General features: G+C 37.3%; 3 protein-coding genes across 5 annotated transcripts; 2 read left to right on the top strand and 1 right to left on the bottom strand.

Moving 5' to 3' along the window:
- Nucleotides 1-71: 71 nt before the first annotated feature.
- Nucleotides 72-1,508, bottom strand: mrpl47 (mitochondrial ribosomal protein L47). Of its 2 annotated transcripts, none has more exons than XM_055221148.1 (7): nt 1,363-1,508; nt 1,031-1,176; nt 891-951; nt 722-818; nt 519-649; nt 349-444; nt 72-281 (listed from the first exon to the last, which is right to left on the bottom strand). In XM_055221148.1, the coding sequence occupies exons 1-7, from the start codon at nt 1,494-1,496 to the stop codon at nt 170-172; spliced, it is 777 nt and encodes a 258-aa protein (XP_055077123.1). In that variant the 5' UTR covers nt 1,497-1,508; the 3' UTR covers nt 72-169. The 2 variants fall into 2 exon arrangements, with proteins under 2 accessions (XP_055077123.1, XP_033821749.2); XM_033965858.2 differs by having other exon boundaries at nt 1,315-1,498.
- Nucleotides 1,509-1,696: 188 nt separating this feature from the next.
- ndufb5 (NADH:ubiquinone oxidoreductase subunit B5) lies at nt 1,697-3,234 on the top strand. Its single transcript, XM_033965862.2, has 6 exons — nt 1,697-1,847; nt 2,111-2,193; nt 2,298-2,364; nt 2,445-2,506; nt 2,834-2,940; nt 3,028-3,234. The coding sequence occupies exons 1-6, from the start codon at nt 1,730-1,732 to the stop codon at nt 3,146-3,148; spliced, it is 558 nt and encodes a 185-aa protein (XP_033821753.1). The 5' UTR covers nt 1,697-1,729; the 3' UTR covers nt 3,149-3,234.
- A 584-nt stretch (nt 3,235-3,818) lies between these two features.
- Nucleotides 3,819-22,029, top strand: usp13 (ubiquitin specific peptidase 13). Of its 2 annotated transcripts, none has more exons than XM_033965808.2 (21): nt 3,819-4,152; nt 5,910-6,035; nt 7,234-7,294; nt 9,299-9,420; nt 10,001-10,143; nt 10,238-10,422; nt 10,852-10,949; nt 11,034-11,224; nt 11,379-11,450; nt 11,719-11,824; nt 12,328-12,453; nt 13,429-13,582; nt 13,986-14,160; nt 14,252-14,340; nt 14,608-14,730; nt 15,902-15,925; nt 16,335-16,478; nt 17,662-17,831; nt 19,169-19,358; nt 19,919-20,003; nt 20,076-22,029. In XM_033965808.2, the coding sequence occupies exons 1-21, from the start codon at nt 4,042-4,044 to the stop codon at nt 20,170-20,172; spliced, it is 2,592 nt and encodes an 863-aa protein (XP_033821699.1). In that variant the 5' UTR covers nt 3,819-4,041; the 3' UTR covers nt 20,173-22,029. The 2 variants fall into 2 exon arrangements, with proteins under 2 accessions (XP_033821699.1, XP_033821700.1); XM_033965809.2 differs by having other exon boundaries at nt 3,861-4,152; nt 11,719-11,812.
- The last annotated feature ends 1,353 nt before the right edge of the window (nt 22,030-23,382 follow it).

Genomic DNA, 23,382 nt, shown 5'->3' with positions numbered 1-23,382 from the left:
GCAGATGGGGGTAGGTAAAAAAAATAAAAAATAAAAATTGCAAAATAAAAATACATAGACATTTTAGTTTTAAGTAACTTTATTATTTAGCATGGTTTATAAACATTAACAACTTTCAAAAATGTACAGTGTTAGTTGTAGAGATGTGTTTCTTGAAAGGTTACACTTTTCAGGATGCAGAGACCTTCATTTGGGGAAACTTCTCTTTGAGTTTTTCAAGAGTTTCTTTCTGTAATGTTTTCTTCCTAGCTCGCTCTCGCATGTTCTTCTCTATACGTAACCTGCAAGAACAGTACATATTGGATTAGTATTTTAATTAACAGTTAGCAAACAAATATTCTTTCTAACCTTATATGGGGCTCAACAAATTTCGGAGTGTAAAACTGCTTCCTCTTGTAACGCCTATTCATGTACCATGGGATAGCATATTCTTTGAAACGATACCTGAAAAACCGAGCATTGACTTTCACAATTCTGAGTGACGTATAGCTTTAGGCTGCAAACATAACATTTTCTACCAATAGATGTATCCAAATTTGTTCTTCCTCCAGGCTCCTGGTCTACCCTTCTCTTGTCCTGTTTGTAGCAGCCGCACTGCAGTCTCTCGTTCATTTACTACAGTCTCCAGTCTTATCATGGATCTTTCAACCTGCCACAAAAACAAATATTACAATCTTAAATACAATTCTGATTTGTTTCAACTTCTACATCCAACACAAACCTTTCGTATTCTCTCTGGACTTGGCATTTGAAGCCGCTGCCTTTTAGCTTCCTGCTCAAGTGTCAGCAACATGTTCTTTTCTTTAAGGAGTACATACCTGAGACAAAAAGTATATATAATATACTAATTGCAAAGTGAAATTCATCAACACCTTTTCAGCAAAGTTTACCAAAGTTTGTGTAAATCTTCATTGCTCTTCGTCCTTAGCTGTTTAGCAGTCCATGGAGCACCTGTAGAAATCAACAAAAGTGTAAACATAAATGCTGTCTCAAAGACCACTGCTGATTATGTGCCAAAGTTGTACAGAACCTGACTTGACAGTAGTTTCACCCCTATTCTCAGGAAAGTCAAAGAATTCATCCAGTCCTCGCCTATTGATGGATGTGTGCAGGGTCCGACAGTGCAGATCAGAGCAAGCAGACAGGGATACTGAAGAAGCCAGGGGAGATATTCCTCTAATGAGAGAATAACATTAATGCAGTATAAAACAAAGCTTAACTGCAGGCTATAGTATGGTAAACATTTAGCTTCATGACATGTGCAGCTTACAAACACATTGGCTAAATAAATGTAAAGAGGTGTGAATAGCATACCCGTAAAGACCGACGTAGCCTAAATGTAAAGAGGTGTGAATAGCATACCCGTAAAGACCGACGTAGCATTTGTTAAAATAAAGAGTTGACTGTTGTGGTTTAGAGGCTGAAGCTATTTTCAAGACATTTTGAAAATTTCTACATAGACTGAAAATTCGTCCCACAGCCGAGGACGTCGCCATTTTTACTGAGTCCTTCCCACATTACCCAGCATGCATTACTCATACACAATATTTAATAACACATTAAAAATGTTATGTCTTTCGAAAAGCTGATACACTTTGACTGAAAATTAAACATTCCAGAGAAGTAATATTATTTATTTTCTTCTTTTCCCATTTTGTTCCGTGTCGGTGCCTGTCAATAATAATATCCAATCACAGAGCTTGTTGTTGGGCAGTGCTCCTCAGCAGAGATGGTGGGCATGAGTGTTCTCAGGTCTGCTGCTGCTATTGCAGCCAGACTGAGCCCTCTCAAATCTGGAAATAATGCCGCTAATTTGCTCAGTCGAACAGTCGCAAGAACAGATAAAGGTGGGATACATTTTGATTGTTGGTTTGGTATTTTTTATCATTATAAATGTGGCCGTCTCGTCATGACCTTGTAGCGGTCTGTTAGCGTGCTAACAACAGTGCTACCTTACTACTGTCAACAAAGCTGCTCAAGTTGAATGAAGTGTGTCTTTATTTATGTTGATTCAGCCCAGTATCTGTCCCTTTTAAAATGTTTAAAAAAACATAGGTATACTGATATGTGTGCATAGTATTATCTCAATGTTTATTTCAAATCTTTACAGTGGCGGTACGTTGGGGTCATGGAAAGAAAATGTTTATAGTAAAACCATCCGACTTTTATGACAGGAGATTTCTGCGTCTTTTGGTGAGTTACAAACGTTTAATTTTATTCATTGGAAATATGCTTTAAGCTTTTTATACTTAGTTTGAAAATCATTTGCTGACAGATTTCCTATTTTCAACTTTCAGCAATATTATGTCCTGTTGACTGGCATCCCTGTGGCTGTGTTTGTCACGTGTGTGAATGTTTTTGTTGGTAAGTTTAATTTTATTTCTTTTTTTCCCCTGAATGCTTCCATTTAATATTTATGTCCTGTCTGTGTTTTCTCTGTGCAGGCGAAGCAGAACTGGCTGAGATTCCTGAGGGTTATGAACCTGAACACTGGGAGTACTACAAGGTGATGTTACATTACCATTGTTCTACTCTGTGATTATCAGGACAAAATGGTTACTTAAAATATACCAATACCCTAACTGCACTGACTGTTTCCCTACAATAATAATTCCTGCACCCCTTTGTGTGTATAATATTCAGTGAGATATCAGAGTGACTTAGAGGTGATGTAGAGGTTGCCTGATATTTTGAGTTGTTGTTATTGTTACCTTGATGCTAAATGTCAGTCCAGAGTACTCTGATACCCTGACTCCTGATGTTGATGCCAATACATCTGTTTCAGTGTTTACTGGACAGTATCCTGACCTAAAATTATTTTGTCTCTCTATAGCACCCCATCACCAGGTGGATTGCTCGGACATTGTATGACTCTCCTGTAAAAGATTATGAGAAGATGATGGCTGCAATTCAGATGGAGAAAGAGAAAGCTGATATCAGGTGAGAACAATGCTTTAATTGAATAATGTTTACCTCAGCAAATGCTTGATTTGGTCACTTGTGTTTGTGTTGTTTTTTTTCTTCTAGATTGATGGAGCTGGAAGTTCGGCGACAGATGAGGCAAGAAGGGGATGGCCCATGGTTTCATTTGGCAACTCCAAATAAGGAGCTAATTGACAATAGCCACAAAGCCAGTCCTGACAATTGATTACATGATACTGGTGTGTGACCACAACATATTCGCTGTTGTACAGTTTTTCTTCTTGCATAAATAAAATATCTATATGTGTTTAATTTATCATTTGTATCCTTCTCCAATCAAAAACACAGATGGCTAAAGAGCAATGCTGGAGATTTCTCTTACTATGACACATGTGACACATTTTATATTTACTTTGAAAGCACTACAAAAACTACGTATTCATTGAATCAACAAGTAAAAGCGAGTCGCGACCAGCACAAATGGTTTGCAATACGTATTTAGTCCACTTGATGGCAGAGCTGTGCAGTGTAGCTGGACAATGGATTTTATTAAGAAAAATAACTCTTAATAATCCTGTAATTGGTTGTGTGCACAATTGTGGTAATAGGTTAAAGATTAATAGGAGTCACATTGAATCATACCAGTACATACATATTTTTACTTGGATAACAATACTTACTCATATCCTGGCAGCGTTTATTAGAATATTTTTGTTTTATAATTACTGAAAAATACTATACACACATGTGCAAATTTTATTTTACTGAAAATTTGGCAACTCAAATCACGAGCTTGAGATCTCTGCAACCGCCAAAACATAAGTGGGCGTGTCCCGTGCGACCAAATATTCCAGAGCGCGTCATTACGGTGAGGCGAGCAATGCGCAGGTCAAATGATTTTACAGGAAAAAAACAAAAGATCAAAATTAGCTTAGCATTACAGCTAGTGGCACTGCTGTCTCTCCGCCCCATCGTCATTTATTTTTATGTTTTTAGCGTCACATCCCCCTGGCTGGAGGAATGTAGAGAGACCAAGTGCTTTAAAAATAGCATCCTCTCCTCTGTCAGCGCTGCTCCGGTGGCTGGCTGCACTGTGGTGGGAGAAGCAGGAATGCGAACATGGCTACAGATCTAGGAGAGCTTCTTGTCCCGTACATGCCCACTATCAGGGTCCCCAAAACTGGAGACAGGGTTTTCAAGAGCGAGTGTGCCTTTTCCTTCGACTCTCCCGTAAGTGGCGTGTGTGTGTTTTGGTAGCGGGGCAGGAGTGTGTTGGTTTCGGGGTGTAGTGTGCGTGCGTCAGGGTGTAGTGTGCGTGCGTCGGGGTCTGCCTGCCTCACAATCAGTGAACAAAACACGTGAATTCGCCTGTAGTTTGTGTCACAGAAAAGAGATGGTTAGACGTCCAATCCACATGAGCTTTAAGGCAACTTAATGTAATAAACTGAATCTTCAATACATCACTTTGTCAAGACATCCTTTATTGGCAGATGAGGGAGATCCATATCTTTATTTTAGTAGTATTTACCTCGTGTGTGTTGTGGTGCTGCTACTGTCATGTTGTCTATGGAGAAAATAGATCTTATTATTTTTTTTATTTTTATTTTTTATATTGGTGTTGAGAAAAATCTGTTTTAATTTGTCTCTGCATCTCAATTGACCATTATCCAACGTTGTCATGGCAACAAATTAGCTAGTTAAAAGAGAAGTTTTAAGTCCTTTAAATTGTGAATCCTAAAATACAACAATTTGTGTGATTTTTGTTTATCCAGAGCAGCAGAAGTTGTTGTCTAACTGGTTCATAGACACCTGCTCAAAGTCTTTATCAGCTCTGTCATTATAAACAGCTGCTGTTTGTGACTTTACCGTAAGCTTCTGTTTTTCTAATAGTTATGTGTATGGGACTTAACACTTAAGTTGATGAATTCAGACTTATTGTAAACGTAAGTCCAATGCTGCAGTAATGTAGAGGTCAACAGTTTGTGTTCTTGTACATTTTTCACTTTTTCATTATTAAGTCTAGACAGAAAAAGAAGATTTATTTATCTGTCCATCTTCATAAAATCTTCTCTAAGAACAATGTAAATGTTAAGCAAATTTCTCCACAGAAACTGTTTTAAAGGTGACTCAGCTGTCTGGAGTTCATCATGCCGGCCTGAGGACTGGCTTATTTTTATCTTTGCACTGTTGAAGCTCATATGTCACTTTGGGCCACTTAAAAGTTATCACGTGGATTCATGTAGTTTATATGGCCTATATACTACTTGGACATTTAGTTAAATTTTTAAAAGCATTGTTGGTGTATAATGAAGGGAAAAAATGATTTCACAATTTCCAAAAGGTACACCCCCCCTCCTTACATTTTGATAGGCAGGTGGAGCACTTAAATTAGGGCCCTATATTTTTGTTTAAAATCTTAAATGTAGATTGTATGAGATGATAGAGTGTTGCAGGTTTTTTGCATCTCCTTTCACATTATACACAAATCTTACATTCTGAATTTGGAACATGTCGACAAGTACTCTCAAAGCAATTTTACCAATTTCTGCCAGTTATTTAAAAATAAAGAAGCAAACCATTTGGATTTATCCCTTAAGCTTTAACTGATATTGTTTTCTCAATTCACAGCTCTCAATATTCTCTTGAAGTAAATTTTTCATAGCTATTAAGTAGGGATGGAAAAGAAGATACATTTGCCACGATTGTGCACATGTTGAGTGATCTTCTGAGATGTTTACCATGTTTTGAATTTGGCGTGAACAAAAAAGTAATTTTAAAAAAGCATTGCTAAAATAAATAACAAATAATATTAAAATATAAATAAATCAAAAATTGTGTGGCCAAACTTGTGAACTGAGTTGCATTCATTTGTTTAAAATTCTGTAAAATTCCTGTCTTGGCTCGTTCTCGTGGACGCCATCTTGAAAGAGCTCTACGTGGTGCTGATGGTGACTTGTGTTGATTGTTGTTGTTTGTTTTGGTGACAGGAGTCTGAGGGCGGTCTCTATGTGTGCATGAACACATTCCTGGGCTTCGGACGAGAACATGTGGAGAGGCATTATCGCAAAACAGGACAGAGTGTGTACATGCACCTCAAGAGACACGTCAAAGAAGTGAGTGCTTTCTTTACTTAATGTCATTATACTCATACTTGCCTCAGTCCCATGTGTGTCAGGATGTAGTTAATGAGGAGTTAATGTAAACCTCACTAAGGCTGTTCAATATGACAATCTATGACAATCTACATTTTTTTGCACTATTCTCCATTTAATACAGTTGTCTTCTCAAATGCACACACAGCTTTTCCCACCCTTATGGAAGCCAGTTGGCCTCCATAAGCTCCATAAGAGTGAATGACAGCTGGATTTAACCAATCACAGTGAAGTGTGAACTTTCAGAAGAAGCAGTTGACACAAGTGAAAAATACAAAGTGCAATGTTTTGCTATGTTGCTCCTCTCTAAGCCTCACAGTTTATTCAACCATATATGTTAAACACTTGCTTTTCTTTATTATGGACCTGCAGGTATTGATTTACCAAATCAGTCATCTCTGCATTCAGCCTTTATTTGAACAGACCCACTGAGTGTATGAACTTTGTTTCTTCCATAAGTGAAGTTTCAGAAAGGCCCTTCAGATGCAGTGTCTCATTTTGAATGATATTTTTAAACTAAAGAATTATATTTGGTGACTGGGAAAAATAGATAGGAGATGTGTAACAAAAGTTAATTTCATATTAATTCAGAGAAATTATGACCGGTATGTGGTAGATTACTTAATTTTAGGAAACAACAACCTGTTGCGTCCATGCCCTCTGACTGGTCCTAACAGTGCTATAGCTCTGTTGCTATTTCCATTACTTGATCTGCTCAGAAACAGCTGCTGACTTCTGCAGTCTCCTGTGTCCACCACCGTTTACCCAAGAGTCCCCTCAGTCCCCTATGTGTCAGCATTCTCTTTATTTCTCTCCGCGTTAGCTTGGCCCCCTCTAGACCAAAAAAACTAAAATGTCCTCATAATTTAAAGGAACAATAAAAAATAAATTATGTATCATACGTTTAAATAATCACTGGCAAGTTATGTGTGTTAGAAATAAATATACACTGACATGACTGTAAACAGTCTGCCAAAGCAAGCAACGTTTCATTATGTCCGTCTCATGTAAGGGACTTCCCCACTGTCTTGTAATCTGACCTTCAACTTGACATGGCATCTATTTTCAAAAATGTTTTCACCTGTTTAATTTATCCTGTTTAAATTGGAAGTATGTCTGATTTTAAACTATTTCCACTCTTTTCCTTTTTTATCCTTAGAAAGCCACAGGAGCTGCTGGAGGGGCCATTCCTAGAAGAAGAAATGGAAAAGTCTTCCTAGGTAAGTTGAGTGTGGTTTAGATACAGTTGTATGTTATGTGGCTTCTGTTAATGTTTACTCAACAGTAGTTACCCACCAGTTGTTCTGGTCTTTACCCAAAATGCCAGTTATTTCCCATGACGAGACCTCTTCACCCCTTGTGCTCTAAATTTAGACCATTTATTTGTATGTGTGGTTGGTAACTGTTCTAAATCAAAGTGCCACATGCGTCGGCCGGACTATGCTTTGGTGTTTGGGGCAGAGGAGGGTGCCTTCTGTCAGTGGTCCGGTCTCACAGCTGCCACCTCCTGTCAGGGGACATGACAGGCTGACACACTTCCACCAAGCCGTGGGCACACCAGGTGTCTATGTCTGTGGGCTGCCTTTATATGAGACTGATGTTAGAAATCTTCATTAATTTAAGTGGCAGTAGTTTAGTTACAGCACAGCTATGAATGTACATCTTGTAAATGGGAAACCCCTGAAGCAGCTTGTAAATACTGCACAGTGCCTTTCCTAAACACCTTTCATATAACAACAAGAGACCAAGAAAAACAAAACACTCACAGTAATATAATTCTAAATAAATCAGGATATGAACTTGATATCCACATAGGGCTTATCGAGCGTAACTGAAGAATGTATATAATTTAGAAGCCATCAGCAGTACAAGATTTTGGTTCATTGAATTGTCCTTGAAGCTCTAATTTCAGTGTCCCCTTAAAAATAAACAAAGATGAGGGAACTTTAATGTTTCTCTGCCCAACTTGTTCCAAGTCTGTGGCTCTTTACATGCCACTCTAAAACTAGTACACGTCAATTTGCATTTGTTTCTCTAGTATTTCAACTTGATTCTTTTTCTTGAGGAGAGTATTAGTTCCTAATAAAGCAAAAAAGTCCTGGGATAGTTCTTTCTTAAATGATCTCTGATGTGATGACATGCATGTTTTGTCTATGTTCATCTCTATAAAAGCCCTCTGATCCAGAGTGCTTACATTATGTGTCACTATGAAACAAAGGAAAATAATAACACTGTGTCAAAGATAGTCCATGAGCTACATTTCATGAGTCATTACACAACTTTAGGTAGGGGTCAGCACTAGCAGCACTTTCTGTGCGCTCAAGTTCATAAGCATTTGTAATACGATGGGAAATGTTTTTACTTGTCAGTTAGGTATGGAACAATAAACAGGAATATTGTTTATCGATTTTTATAATCGTGATAATTGCCAACAAAGATAATCACCAGAATGTGCAGATGATCTCTTCTAGGGCATTGTTGTTTTCACTTATAACAAAGTACAATTTTATAACAGTTTAAATATGGAACTTAAAAATTATAAATATTCATATCCATAAAATTTTTCAGCAACTTTAATAATTATTGTGATATAATCGTTAATCACACGGTAATTGTGACACCTAATTTCAATATCACCCCATGCCTTTTGTCAACTAATGCTGTCGACCAACATTTATTATTAGCTAATTATTTACCGGTAATTGTAATTCTAAATTATCCAGATTTTTATGGACCCAGTAGAAAGTACATGTCTTTGAGTGATAGTGGTAGTTTGGGATTTGGGAGTGAATTGAGATTTTACCAATAAATGTAAAAATATTTGTGATTGTGTGAACTCCTGTGATCTTGTGGTCTTACTTTCATCACAGAAATACTTTATAGCACAATGCATAGCTCCCTTTTTAATTCACTAATTGATGCGTAGGGCATGTCAATCAAGAATTCCTTTACTCATTTTGTCAAATGTCTTGTAGCACTTGCATTACTCGAATAATTGACATCTTTTTAATACAAAAATAGTGTGTAAATTTAAAAAAATAAATGGTGCAACAACTATAACGAGCTGTTGCAATCAGTTTAAGATAGATTTCTATTTCTGTCGCTTGAAGTCATGTGGTCAATTATAAATATGTAATTAATATATAACAAACCAACAAGGAAAAACAAGTCTTAGGTAACATCAGCTGGGTTTTTTCCATCTGACTCTGTGTTTCCTCTCCCAGATTTAGAACTAAACCGTGATTTTAACGGGGAGGACTATGAATATGAAGACGAGGCCAAACTTGTCATTTTCCCAGACCACTTCGAAATCCCTTTACCAAATATTGAGGAGTTGCCCGCTCTGGTCAGTGAGTTGGTGAAGTGGGATTTGTGTGTTTATTTGCATGACAATAAAACAGATGCTTTGTATTTTAGTGAAGAAAAAGTTTAGTCACCACTTTTTTAATAGCCTGCTTCCTGCATGTTTTTGGCACGCGCTGTGTGAATCCATCGATGGCATGTTACAAGCATGATATTGTTTCATTTTTTGTCAGCAGTTAACCATGTTTTGCATTTAATGGTGCATTCTGTAATTTTTCTGGTGAAAGGTCCACCTCCTTGGAGATGCTTTGGCTTTGCCTAGATTGTTCGTCAATATGGATTGAATGGATCTTGGAGACAAGCAGGTTCCGCCACCAGGCCAAGTCAAGTTGTAGGTCAGGTCTGTGGAGAGGCGACCCTGTTGATAGTTAGAATGCCTGTTGTCAAGGTATTTGTAAGCAATACATGAAGGAAATGTAAGACCTGTTTTAATGCAAACAGTGCACCGCTCACCAGAAAAGTGATATAGTGCATCTTTAATTACCTTTTTAAGATTTCTGTATTTGTCAACTTAAAATCCACCATGAGCTAAAATCAAATATGTGTGTGTTTTGTGTGTGTAGGTAACAATTGCATGTGATGCAGTGCTCAATGCACCATCACCTTACAAGAAACAGGAGCCTGAGTCCTGGGAGGAGGATATCCAAGTGTCTAGACATGCCAGAAGCCTCAGACAGCTGGACAATGGGGTCAAAATCCCACCAAGGTACAATCAAATGTATATATTCTCTGTTTACTATTACACCACTTGCATTACAAAAAAAAAACATATCTGCACTATCCTTTGTTTTTGCTTGTAGTGGGTGGAAATGTCAGAGGTGTGAGATGAGAGAAAACCTTTGGCTGAACCTCACAGATGGCGCTATTTTTTGTGGAAAATGGTTCTTTGACGGCAGCGGAGGGAACGGACATGCTCTGGACCACTACAAACAGACTAATCACCCACTGGCAGTCAAACTTGATACTATTACCCCCGATGGAGCTGGTATGATCACTGTGTACTTTTTAAATAACTGTGACTAATTTGTATTTCAAAGTATATCAGTATATTTAGGCCTATTGCGCTAAAAAAGACTTTCATATTACTATAGAAAATATTGTGATAAAGGGTAATATTTAAATCAATTTTAGAAGGATAGTACACTCTTCTGAAACACACTTTCAAGAAATATATTATCTGCTATAATAATATGACACAATGAAACATACTAGTAGGTCACTAGTACCAATAAAGAGTCATAGTTGTTGAATTATTCTACCCTTTGCTACTCAAAATTAACAAAAAAGCAAGAAACAACAGAAAAACAAGTGTGTATTCTGTATTACGTTATTGTTGTTGTTTTTTTTTACCTAAGTATATCAAGTATTATTAAGTATATCATTTCTTTTCATGGTTGCTTGGTCCTGTGGTTAGATGTCTATTCGTTTGAAGAGGAGGAAGCTGTGCTGGATCCACACATATCAGAACATTTATCACATTTTGGGATAGATATGCTCCAAATGCAACAAAGGGTATGTTCATTTGATTTTAACTTTATAATGTAACTAAAACCATAGCATATTTATGATCCTTCTTGTTCTTATTTGCTCTTACAGACAGAAAATGGTCACCACACAGATAACAATGCCAGACCACGGGTGAGTGAGTGGGAGGTGATCCAGGAGTCGGGCATGAAGTTAAAGGCAGTTTATGGTCCAGGCTACACAGGCATCAAAAACCTGGGCAATAGCTGCTATATGGGTACAGTGCTACAGGTCCTCTTCAGCATCCCAGACTTTCAGAGAATGTGAGTGTTGTTTTCATTAAGAATATACAATAGTTAATAACAGTGTACTTCCTAAATGGCCTACCTAAATTTAAGTTAATCTGGCCTTCTATAACAGCCTCCATACTGTTCCTGTCTGACTTCTGTTTGACTGTGGCTTGTATTTGATATTTAGGTATGTGGGAAATCTTCAGAGAATATTTGACTATTCACCTCTTGACCCCACACAGGACTTTGCCACACAAATGTAAGTGATTCCAGTGTTACATGAGGCTGTGTTGTAATCCACATACAAGTTTTGAAACATGTAAATGACAGATGAAACTAAAAATAACTGTATTTAATAGAAGACATTTTGTATTGACAGTAGTTTAATAACATGATATATTGTACATAGGCCACTGTTGTATCTGTTTTAACTCATCAAAAAGATATCAATAATATACACAGAATGGGACATTGTTTATTAAACAACAACAACAACTACTTCACATTTGAACGTTTCTCTTTGTCAGGGCTAAATTGGGACATGGGCTTCTCTCAGGCCAGTACTCCAAACCACCAATGAAATCTGAACTCATTGAACAGGTGATGAAAGAAGAATACAAGGTATTAAACTGGGTATGTCCTGCTTCTGACTGCGGTCATAACCAAACACATTGTTTGGTGGGAGTTTTGCTTAGAGATTGAGCTTCAAGCGCTATGATAAATGCTTTTTTAGGATGGGCTGGATTGCTTTTTGTCTTCTAATGAAAATTAACTTATTACTTTGCCTTCCCATAAAAGTCTTGTAAACGTAATTAATAGAGCAGCACTATGAATTTACTCTTCCCTGTTGTCTGATAATGGAGTCAGCTTTAGACACATATTGACAGCTGCTGTCAAGGGGATTGGCATGCACTCTTCTGGGGAATAATTGTATCTCATTTACAAATCTTAATTTAAACAGGACATCCTCCTCTTATGCTATTTTATATGAATTTGGGAATTATCTGTAGTTGATTTACATGAGTGTCATCTGTTCGCTTGTGGATGGAGTGTTTATGTAAATTGCGTGTTTTATTGTGTGCATGTTTTACTCAGTTACAGACATCAGTTTTGATCCTTATTGTTTTTATTTACAGTTACAACAGAAAGGCGTCTCACCTCGGATGCTCAAATCCTTGGTCAGTAGAGGTCATCCAGAGTTCTCATCCAACAGACAACAAGATGCACACGAGTTGTTTTTGCACCTCATCAATTTTGTGGAGGTCAGTGAAGCTGTTTATTGAAGCGTTAAAAGAATTAAGGCTGCAACAACTATTTTAAATCTTTGGCCACATCTTGAGCTTTATTCAGTCCAAAGAGTTTTGATAAATAAATGAAAGAAAACATGCATTTTCTTTCATTTGTTATATGCTGTTTATTATTCAAAGATAATTAATCAAACAGCAATAACAACCAAAGGAATTGTTGCTGCCCTATAAAATACCTGTATAAAGTACCTTGTAAATTCATATGTTTGTGTGTTCTAAGGCTTTTCGATACATAGATCTGATTGTTCATCTGAATGTGTTTCGTATCTATGCTTAATATTTCCTTAGCCACATCTGTTTCTTTTATGTAGAACTGTAATTCCATAATTCATAGTCCAAAGTAAGATAAAAAATATTTGTCAGGTATATTCAGTATGTATTGAATCCAATTTGGTCTGGCACATGGGTTCGAGAGGGTCTCCCTGCGCTGTCCAATCTGTGCTATCTTTTTAGTTATTTTTAGCTCAGTGCTATCTGTTACACTGAAGACCAGATAATGCTTCCTATTCTGCTCCAGCCACAGCAGACATGTCCTGACCCCAACTGCCACTGGAAATTGTTTTCAAATCGTTACATTTCCCCGGGACTCACTTACACAGCCTTTTTCACTGTAGGAAAACTACATCTTCAATGGCGCCCCCTTTCTTCAAGTTACTGGCCCTGTCTGCAGCTGTCCTAAACATATTTAGTAAGGCGGTCAAAGACTGAACATGTCTGAACCCAGACCCAGTCAGCATGGATACTTTTATCACTTTGTATTTGTGTCACTGCTTAGAATAGAAAGTCGGTTAGCAGAAGAGCGAGGGAGCAAACATATATATTGTAAAGTAATGACTTCTCTGAATAGAAACGGAAAATTACTTGGTTATTTATTCTTCATTCTGTCTAAAGTCTGAAAGTCTAACTCCTTCTTTATCTGTCATTTCCCAGAGAAATAGTGGTGGCTCAGAAAATCCCAGTGACGTCTTCCGGTTCCTGGTTGAAGATCGTGTTCAGTGTTGCCAAACACGGCGCGTTCGTTACACTCAGAGAGTCGACTACTGCATCCAGCTGCCTGCTCCAATCGAAGCTGCCACAAACCGAGGTAACTGCACCCGCATAAGGCTGAGAGCCACAGCTGCTCCAGGCCAGTGCTCCTGACAGGAGTAGGATTGCCCTGCAGAAAGGAGCAGAGCTCAGGTGGACGCCTCAGGGAGAACCAGCAGGGTCCCAAAATCCTTCAGCACCAGACTGAGAACTATAAAGAACAGGAACATCTCACACTGGTCTAGATTTTGTTGTCTGTGTGACATTCACACTGTATTTTCAATGTACTACACACAATATGCCCCACAGTGATAACCTAACAAGAAATGTGTTTAAAATTATTCACAAAATATGCATTTATTCCCATTGAATAAACGCTATAATATAATTTGTTATAATAAGCTCTATCAAATCTGATATTGTTTATTATTTACTATCATTAATATGTTTTACATTTTCAGAGGAACTGCTAGCGTATGAAGCCAAGCGAAAAGAGGCAGAGGAAAATATGCGCCCTCCTCCTGAACCAGTGCGAGCGCGGATCCCCTTCACAGCCTGTTTGCAGGCCTTCACAGAACCAGAGAATGTCCCAGACTTCTGGAGCTCAGCGTTACAGGCCAAGTCAGCTGGTGTCAAGTAGGACATGTTTACATTTATTTATTTTGTTCCCTGTTAGCTAGACATTTGTCAGTTAATGATACATTGTTTCTTTCTGATTTTCTTGTAGGACATCTCGGTTTGCTTCGTTTCCAGAGTATTTGGTTTTACAAATTAAGAAATTCACATTTGGTGTTGACTGGGTACCAAAAAAACTAGGTACAGTAACAACAGTCTAAATGCATGAAAGAGAACCCCATACAACCTGAAATAACAAGCACGTATTCCTGTAATACCAGAACTGTCCATACGAGGGCAACATTCACCCACAACTTACTTGCATGTTGACAGCCATTACTGTATGTAAGGTGCTTTTTTGTTTCTGAGTGAGTTATGAGGCTCTTTAAAATCATTAAATTTAACTAGTGTAAATGTATCTGAATTTGAAAGAAGGATAGTTAATTAGTGTGTTGGCTTTCCACACAGATTTGGCCATAGATGTTCCTGATTTCCTTGACTTGAGTCGATTGCGGGCCACAGGACTCCAGGCCGGAGAGGAGGAGCTTCCTGATCTCATGCCTCCTATTGTTCTACCTGAAGATACTAGAGGTACATTTGATTTCAGATGCTAATTTATTACATTAAAAACCCTCTTAAAACACTGACTAATTTGTTTGTCCAACTAAGAGTAAATTCCGCTGTACTCCCTAGTCCCATGCATGACTCACCTACAGTAGCCTACATTTTGCATCCATGCATAAAAAAAGGGAAAAAATGAATTGGTCACCACTGGAGGGATTTTTGGACCTGCATATTTAGGAGCACAGAGCTGTAATTAAATTTAAAGGTCAATGACTTCCTCAAGCACCAGACATGGTTATAGATCTTGCATTTCAATCGACAGTTTGGAAAATTCTGTTACAGCATAAGCAAAGCCGCGTAATTCATTTTAAATGGCATTGTCTGAAGCTAGATAGAGTTGTGTGTTTCTAAAGCAGTTTTCATCTGCAGGTGTAGCGTTTTGTGAGTGTTAAATGGTGCGTGAAATTGTCTCTAATATGATATTTGGCTCAAAACTGCTGCCCTTCCTTCTTGGGGGCATATTCAATAGGATCTCAGGGGGCAGGTGGGCCTAAACAGTTACTGAGTACGTGTTGTTCACAGTGAGGTCGAACTTAGTACAGTATACAGTATGTACATGAGAGGCAATTAAGTGCTTGATTAGTGAGGCCTAGTTTATGGCTGCAAACATATGTTACTTCAGTTGAACCCTAATGGGAAAAGTTGTACTATAGATTCATTTCAAAGCATTTTATTTATTATACAGGAAAAAAAAAATCAAAAATGAAAAACAGTTAATTAGGTCTGACATAGTTAAAAGTGTTTACCAGAAGGTTGTTCATCCACAGCAGTGACATTACAATCACAACAAGAGCACATACAGGTTGCCAGTGATTAAAAGTGGCACTGTCAATCAGAAAAACTCTTTACACTTTTTAGTGAATTGTCTTGATTTTAAAAGTATGGTTCATTTTCAGTACTGTACCGCGATAAATTGTTCTTCACTTGTCAGGGTTAAGTAAGTTTCTGGGTGACAAGTTTCCAAAATCAGACCTGTGTAAACAGAAGTGCAGTTGTGATTGCTGATGTGTGAAACTGTGAGGACCACTTGTGTTGTGTCACAGCGGGGTGGTGACGAGGCACAAGCAATTTGTTTTCCTCAGCACTCACCTATAAAAAAAGTCTTCTGCGAGTAATAATCATATTTCTTCTTTTTCAGATAACTCCATGGGCTCCATAGACTGTAAGTACTTTTTAAGGTTATATAGTGTATTTAAATATGTAGTTTGTACATAAATTACATATTTTTAGAGCAGTGGAGAGATGATTAATGCTACAGACGACCGAGCTAGGCCCCTGACTGTGTATATATACTTGAGCAGGTGCTGCAGCTGCTCTCTAAATTCGAGATACTTCCAAACAAACTTTACTTTTCCGTGCAGCTTGTTTTAGTCGCACTCATTTCTCTTCGTGATAAATCATGCCTTGATAAAATAAGCTCCCCAAGGTTCATGCTTGTGCCAGCCTCTTTGTTTAATGAAGCCCGAGGAGGGAGAGATACCGTAAACTCTAGTAGTTGTTTTAAGTGGAGTTATTGGTAGAGCTGAATTGGCTTAATTTCAGTTATTGATGTGGCTTTGTCACATCCCCAGCTCCTGAAATAGATGAAGCTGCAGCAATGCAGCTGGCAGAAATGGGGTTTCCTCTGGAGGCCTGCAGAAAGGCTGTCTACTATACCGGCAACATGGGCCCAGAGATGGCGTTTAACTGGATCATAGCCCACATGGAAGAGCCCGGTAACCAAACACGCCAACACCAATAACAAACTAGACAATATAGCAATTATTTCTTTTTTTCACTTTTGGATTCATTATTTTTGTTTCTAATCTTACATTTTTTTCCCCATATGGCATCTCCATTTATGCCTGTCTCAATAATTGCTATAGCGACTTATTAATCAGTAGATCATAGCTGGAATCATAGCTGGCTCAATGCTTGTTTGTTTATTTATGTTTGTTATTTATTTATTTATTTATTCATTGGTTGGATCTTTTCTTTGCACTAATGAGGAACCTTTTTTTTTGTATTGCAATAACATTTGAGTGGGACAAATGATACATGATGGTACATTGGGAATAGGGATTACTTTGCAACATTTTATTGTTTCAGTTGCATAAAGCAATTTCACTATTTATATTTTCTCTAGAAATTAATTGCACTTCAAAACATTTTATCAAGAGGCTTCTCTCCATTTTGAACACAGCAAGTCTGCCTCCTAGAGTGCAGAGATTATAAATAGTATACTATACATGGATTGATGTCCTTCTCGATGTATCACTAGCAGTTATTGCTTGCTTGGTGCTAGCACAAGGAGTGCACTGGCTTGTGAGTGAGACTGATGATTTAAGACAGCCTAGAAGTATTCCCTGTCCTTTATAGCTATTTTACAAATATTTATACATATTTATGCACTGGTTAAATCCCTAGACATCATGTACTGTGGAGTTGTTCTCCTGAGGCATTTTTGCTTCACTTTTCCTCTTGCTTCGTGGTAAAGTGCCTCTAAACTGAAAATTAGAACAGCACCCTGCCTGTTTCAAAATGTGTCTCACATCTGCAAAATGGGTTGTGTTAAGTTTTGATGGCATTGAGAAAACAGTTGTCATTATGTATTCATTTTACTGAATCACTGGAAGTCACAAGCCATTGCCCTCTTGGGGCTTGTACCTAACACATATGAAAATGAACAAATCTGTATTTATATTTATCATTACTTTTCAATATTATTCCTTGCATTTTTAATTTATTAAAGAGTAAAATAAAAATCTAAATTTTGATCATTTTGATAAGCCCTTAGATAATATTGCATGTTAAGGTACACAGTATGAGGCCTTTTTAATGTTTACTTCATATTTGTTGTGATCTAATATATTCTTGTACTGCTTACTTAACTAATTTACCATTGTGGGGTCTCTGTAGACTTTGCTGAGCCACTGACATTGCCCTCCATGATGGAACCCGGCCCCTCCACCAGTGACAGTCCCATGGGGGCTATGCCACTGGCCAACTCTCCTCCAGAAGAGAGCATCTCCATTCTCACATCTATGGGATTCCCTCGCGCACACAGCATCCGAGCACTCAAAAACACGGTCAGCTTTTTTCATCAGTTACCCTTTGTGTTCTGCATAATCTTGAACGATCATATTATGAGTTTGAGGCAGACAGAGGGTTGTCAAAAAATATATATTCCCAGATATTAATCATTACTAGAAACTCACAACTAGGTATTTATTTGAGCACAAACAGATACTGAAATCAGATCATTCGGACAAAAACTGGACCCTTCCTGAATTGCCTTGATCTAGAACTAGACCACATGATGTTATTAGAAAAAAAAAACAACTCTTTGTGTATTGTGTATTTATGTATTCAAATAGGATTTTTAGTTATCCTTAATGATATTGAAATCAGTAGAGTCTTGAGCCTGTTCTTTAGTATCGAAATAAAGTTACAAATCTTAATCATAATATTTGTAGGGGGTCTACTGTATGGTACAATAATATCAATCACAACCATTAACCAGATTATTTCTGAGTAGATTTGGATTTACAGTAAAAGATCGTGGTGGCTTGTGGTATTTTCTAGTCACAACTGGAAGGCTAAGTTGTGATGAACATCTGAAACCTCTGAAACATACCTGGCTGGCCTACTTGAATGCCTTCCAGATTTGCAAATGTTGCAGGTCCCATGTGTCAGAGAGAGTAATGAAAAATCTCTGCTCAAGTAGCCGCTGTTTACAAATAGTCCCTACAGTGCATAGACACCTTTGCTGATGTGAAGAACTAAATCAAATGGAAAGAAAAATAGAGCCATTTTAGGTACCTCACAGTCCATCACACTGCATCTGTAAACATGCTCTAAACATCTTGCCTTTTAATCTGTTAGTCTAGCTGTTTTTTTAAATGGCTTCACTTTCTCACATGTCTTGTTTCATTTTTCCACCTGCCCCTCTGTATAAATAGCAGCTGGACCGTTAGTAAGACTCCAAAATAGACTTCCTTGTTTATCACCGATCTCCCTGCCAACCGTGATATTGTTAGACTCAAAAAAATGAACACACATATTTCTCATGTGGGGGGAGAAGGCGTGAAGCACACAGGGGTCTCGAGGCCAGGTTATTTTTGGACTGAAATTAGCAGGAGGAACTTTTCAACCTCACTGACCTGACATGAAGAGACAACGACCCATAGCTCCATTCAGACCAGTCTCCACAAATCACACCTCTATTTTTGTATGAGAAGGAAAATTCCCCAGGGAAAATCTGGCACGTTACCTCTAATGTAGATGTTGTTTGTAATATAGACTCTTAAAATAAATTCTGATGGTGTGTTTTCTTTTAACCACAGTGCTCCTCCATTTCTTAAGCACATGCCTTTATTGTTAAATCTTTCTCAGTGGTAAATTACATTTTCTGATTATCTTTCAGAACAATAACCTTGAGCGAGCACTCGACTGGATATTCACCCACCCAGAGGAGGAGGAGAGTGACGCCCTCTCAGACATGGCTGACACTGAGCCCAATGACAACGCCTTCTCCAACGCCAACTCACACAGTGACTCCACACTGTCCCCAGACAGAGACACAGCAGGCCCTCGGGTCAAAGATGGACCAGGACGTGAGTTTAAGATTTTACTGTTACTGTCTATTGGTGTTGTTCAAAGAGGAAACAACACTACAACTACATTTGAAAGTTTAAGTGCCCACGGGATTAGCATATTTACTAAAGTTTACTACATGCATAATGGGTTACATACGAGTGAACACTGTGCACTTGTCTGAAGTCCATAAAAATAGAGATTGTTGTTTCAGGAAAAGCTGTAGTGTAAATTCAGTTTTTAATAGGGCTGTAATAATTAATTAACTAATCCTGACTAGTTGACAATAGAAAATTATTGACTCAATCTACTCTAAAACACAAACGTAAAGACCTTTATAAGAGAAAAACAGTGTCAGTATTGACTCAAAATGTCAAAAAAAATAAAATAAAAAATTAGAATTTTCATTAAAAATATGCTTTTCAGCCTTCATTCACCACATTTCAACGTTTAGGTTGATAACATATTTAAATAGTCTTAATTTACAAGAGAAATAATTGTTTGACTTGTCGACTAATCAAATCAACTACTTGCGGCCCTAATTTTGGACATTGATTTTTTTATGTTATATATTTTTAAGGTTATGAGCTCTTTGCCTTTATCAGCCACATGGGAGCATCAACAATGTCAGGACATTATATTTGTCACATCAAAAAAGAAGGACGGTGAGTAACATACTAACACTAATCTACTTTGTTTTTAACAATTTGCACTCAGTTTTTTTTTTGTTCTTTTAGGTGGGTTATTTACAATGACCACAAAGTGTGTTTGTCAGAAAGGCCTCCAAAAGACTTGGGTTACATCTACTTTTACCGTCGACTGTCGAGCAGTTAAAGAACCTCAGTCTTCACTGGTAGACGACTGTAGCAGTGGAAGCAATGTACAAAAGAAATTTCAGACAACCAGCTCCTCTTGATGTCATTCAGGAAAACAACACCACTGGTCAGAAAGGGAAAGCTTATCGTGCATTTGTGTTGGCTTTAAATGTAAATTTCAGTTTTTATGTGTAAATGTGAAGGTACAGAGGGATTTGTGCAATTAATGCTGCTGGAAACACAAATGCATATCAAAACCCATGCCTTGAGCTACTCTGCCCAGATTTTTATGGTACTTTTTGTAAATTAAAACTAAAACACTTACTACCAGCCCTCATTGTTAAACAGAATGCTGCTTGTGGCTAATATTTGAAGCTACAGTGTGAGGAATGTCCTGTACAGACACAATGGTGTGGTTAGATACCAGAGAACAGATGTATGAAAGTTTTGTCTGGATGAGAGCATCAGATATCCATAAATAGTTGTAAAATATACCGCTGTAGAATATACAGTATAACTGCCTGACTAATGGCTCTGACCTGCCCCACTTTCAGCTAGTTATGACGCAGGCAAGTTAAGATTTATTGAGAAATCTTTTCAGTGTCATATTTTAATGCAAACCGTTGTCAGCCATAGCCGCTGACAACAAGCAGATCCCTCACACAAAGGCAAAGCTCTTCTTCTGAAACTCATACCACACTTTGTACTGACGTAATAGACTGGAGACTGGAGTCACTGGCTGTAAACAAGTGAATGAATGTGGTTCTGAAACCTCATTACTCCTTAAACTGGACACATGCGACATTTAAAGTGAAAAACCTGCTTACCTTGTACAGCCCAGCTGCAGCTTAATATATAAAAGTTTGCAGCCTTTCTATGGTTGCCTTCTTTTATGCATCTCAAGACAATATGCACAATAGGCAGGTTGACACAGTATTATAGTGCACTTTTAAACGTTTCAGTTACGTTAAACTGCACAATAGTTATTTATACCAGATAAATACAATGATGTGCCGAATGTATTCAGAATAAGGTGCTCCCTGCAACTAAAACCTCCCTCTTATCTTATTGTCATGTTATTACAATGTAACCTCTTCACGAACTCTATATATTGTTTTACCATACGCTCTACATTACCAATCATTATAGTCAATAACAAGTCCACATTTTGCAGGTTTAGATTTGAGTTCTTCTAATACAAAAACACTGTGCTTCATCTGTCATAGTTACTACAGGTTTCAGTTCAGAGCCTATGCAGTGTGAATGTGTAACATATCTCTATGCAAGTTTTGTGTTTCAGCTGTTCTTCCAATTCAGTCATTTTAACTCAGAAACCAAATGTCTACTGTTTGTCACCTCAAAAACAAAAGGAAATCCTTTTGTTACAACTGGATATTTGTATAAGCTGTTGTCTTGTTTATCAGTGTATTGTCATGTTCAGTAACTGTGCAATTGTTCTTGCTTCTCAGCACCTTTTATTTCTCTATTCTGAGTTTTTCTCCTTCCTGCTTTCCCACCGGCTACACTCACTTTCTTCAGCAGTTGTTAAGTTTGTCAGGCAGTTCACTGTTGGCATGTACACTAATCCTGCATTTAGACATTTCGATTGTACAATTGTACCATTTAAGTTTTTCTCCTTTTCAATTGACTAAATGTCAGGAAGGTTCTTTATCAGTTTTTACTCTGTTGCCTTTTTGAAAACAAGTTTGTGCCATTTTAGTTTTTAAGACCTACAAGGGATTATTTAAGTTGACTTTTGTAATGTACATGTTTATCCAGGTGTGTCAGTGTTTGTGAGTAGGGTCATAATATGTAATCTATGGCGCTGTTTACTTACTCTGTTTGGATAAATAAAAACACTTTTGTTGGGATTTCAGAGCATCATTTACACCAGTGTTTCTCAATCTGGGGGATGCATTCTGCCTCTAGTGATACATAGGGCCCTCTGCAGTTTAAGTAGTTTAAGTTTTATTTGGTCTCATTTTCATTTAAAACAGCCTTATCCATGGTTTAGTCTCATTTAAGACCATGTTTAGCCATAATTTAGACCCGATAAACTCCATGTTTAGATCTGGTGATACCTGGAAAGCAAAATAAAGTGGTACTTGTTGAGAAAAAATTTGATATACACTGAACACCAGAGCAGAGAATAGAAACAAGAATTTATTTGAAAAGATTACTTTCATTATGTGGATTTAAAGGTGCTAATGCTTTCATTGTGATTACATACAGTATATAATGCAATATAGTCAGTTTTCAATAAATATTTGGTCATATATAAAGGGTATCATTTGCCAAAATATTGTTATACATAAATTCATTGACAAGCCAGAACAAACTGCCTTTGTGAAGACAAGATGCACATGTACTGACTGATCTAAAAATATGCTTCGTAAAAGTCTTTTAGAGGTTCAAAGAAAAACAAAGAAAAATCTCCGACATGCCATGAAAAAGCATTTTTAGCTTATTTTATTTTTTAAAAACCAAAGTACATATGGATTTGGATTTGACTCAAAGTAACGTAATCCTAATTTGACAATTTATAGGCAGAGTATATATTATTTAACCAGTATACTGTGTTTATAAGTCAACAAGCAGGTTGAGAGTACCGATTTATAAAAGAACATTGTGTAATGCAGTTTATATTCCTTAAAAAGCATGTCACTTTTATGTTAGGACAAAAATAAAGCACTTCCATGTATTGCGTGCATACAACTCAAAATTGCATTCAAAAATAACTGTATAGATCTATCATGCAGTCCGCTTCATTCCTTTCGGAGCATGCGTTTCACAAAGTCAGTTCACCTGAGAAGGTAATGCAGTATTTTCTACAGAAACATCATCCTTACCAGCCATGTCTGAGTGTGTCAAAGTTATACATTACACCATTTTAAAGGTTTCTTTAAAAATGTTTTTTCACTATAACATTGTAATCAAAATAAAAAAAAAATAACACCCAAATCACCAAATACCCACTGTTGCATAATGAAAAATACAATTGATCTCCAAAAGAAAACAAAATCTTGCCGATATCAAGTTGTCTTTTCAGTTGACTCTTGACATTAAACAAATGAAAAATAATAAAACAATTCTCAGTAATAATAATCATCAGCATAATATGGCCATCTTCCCAACTGGGTCAGCAATTAAAGTTTTACTGTGGGATGTGCAGTTGTGGCAAACATTTTCACTCTTATATTCAGATGTGTGCTTGATTTTGTATCTACAA

The sequence above is a fragment of the Periophthalmus magnuspinnatus genome, chromosome 4, assembly GCF_009829125.3.
Source record: "Periophthalmus magnuspinnatus isolate fPerMag1 chromosome 4, fPerMag1.2.pri, whole genome shotgun sequence".
Classification (NCBI taxonomy): Eukaryota; Metazoa; Chordata; class Actinopteri; order Gobiiformes; family Gobiidae; genus Periophthalmus; species Periophthalmus magnuspinnatus.
The sequence above is the reverse complement of the archived record's forward strand: the minus strand, read 5'-3'. Positions and strand labels throughout refer to the sequence as shown.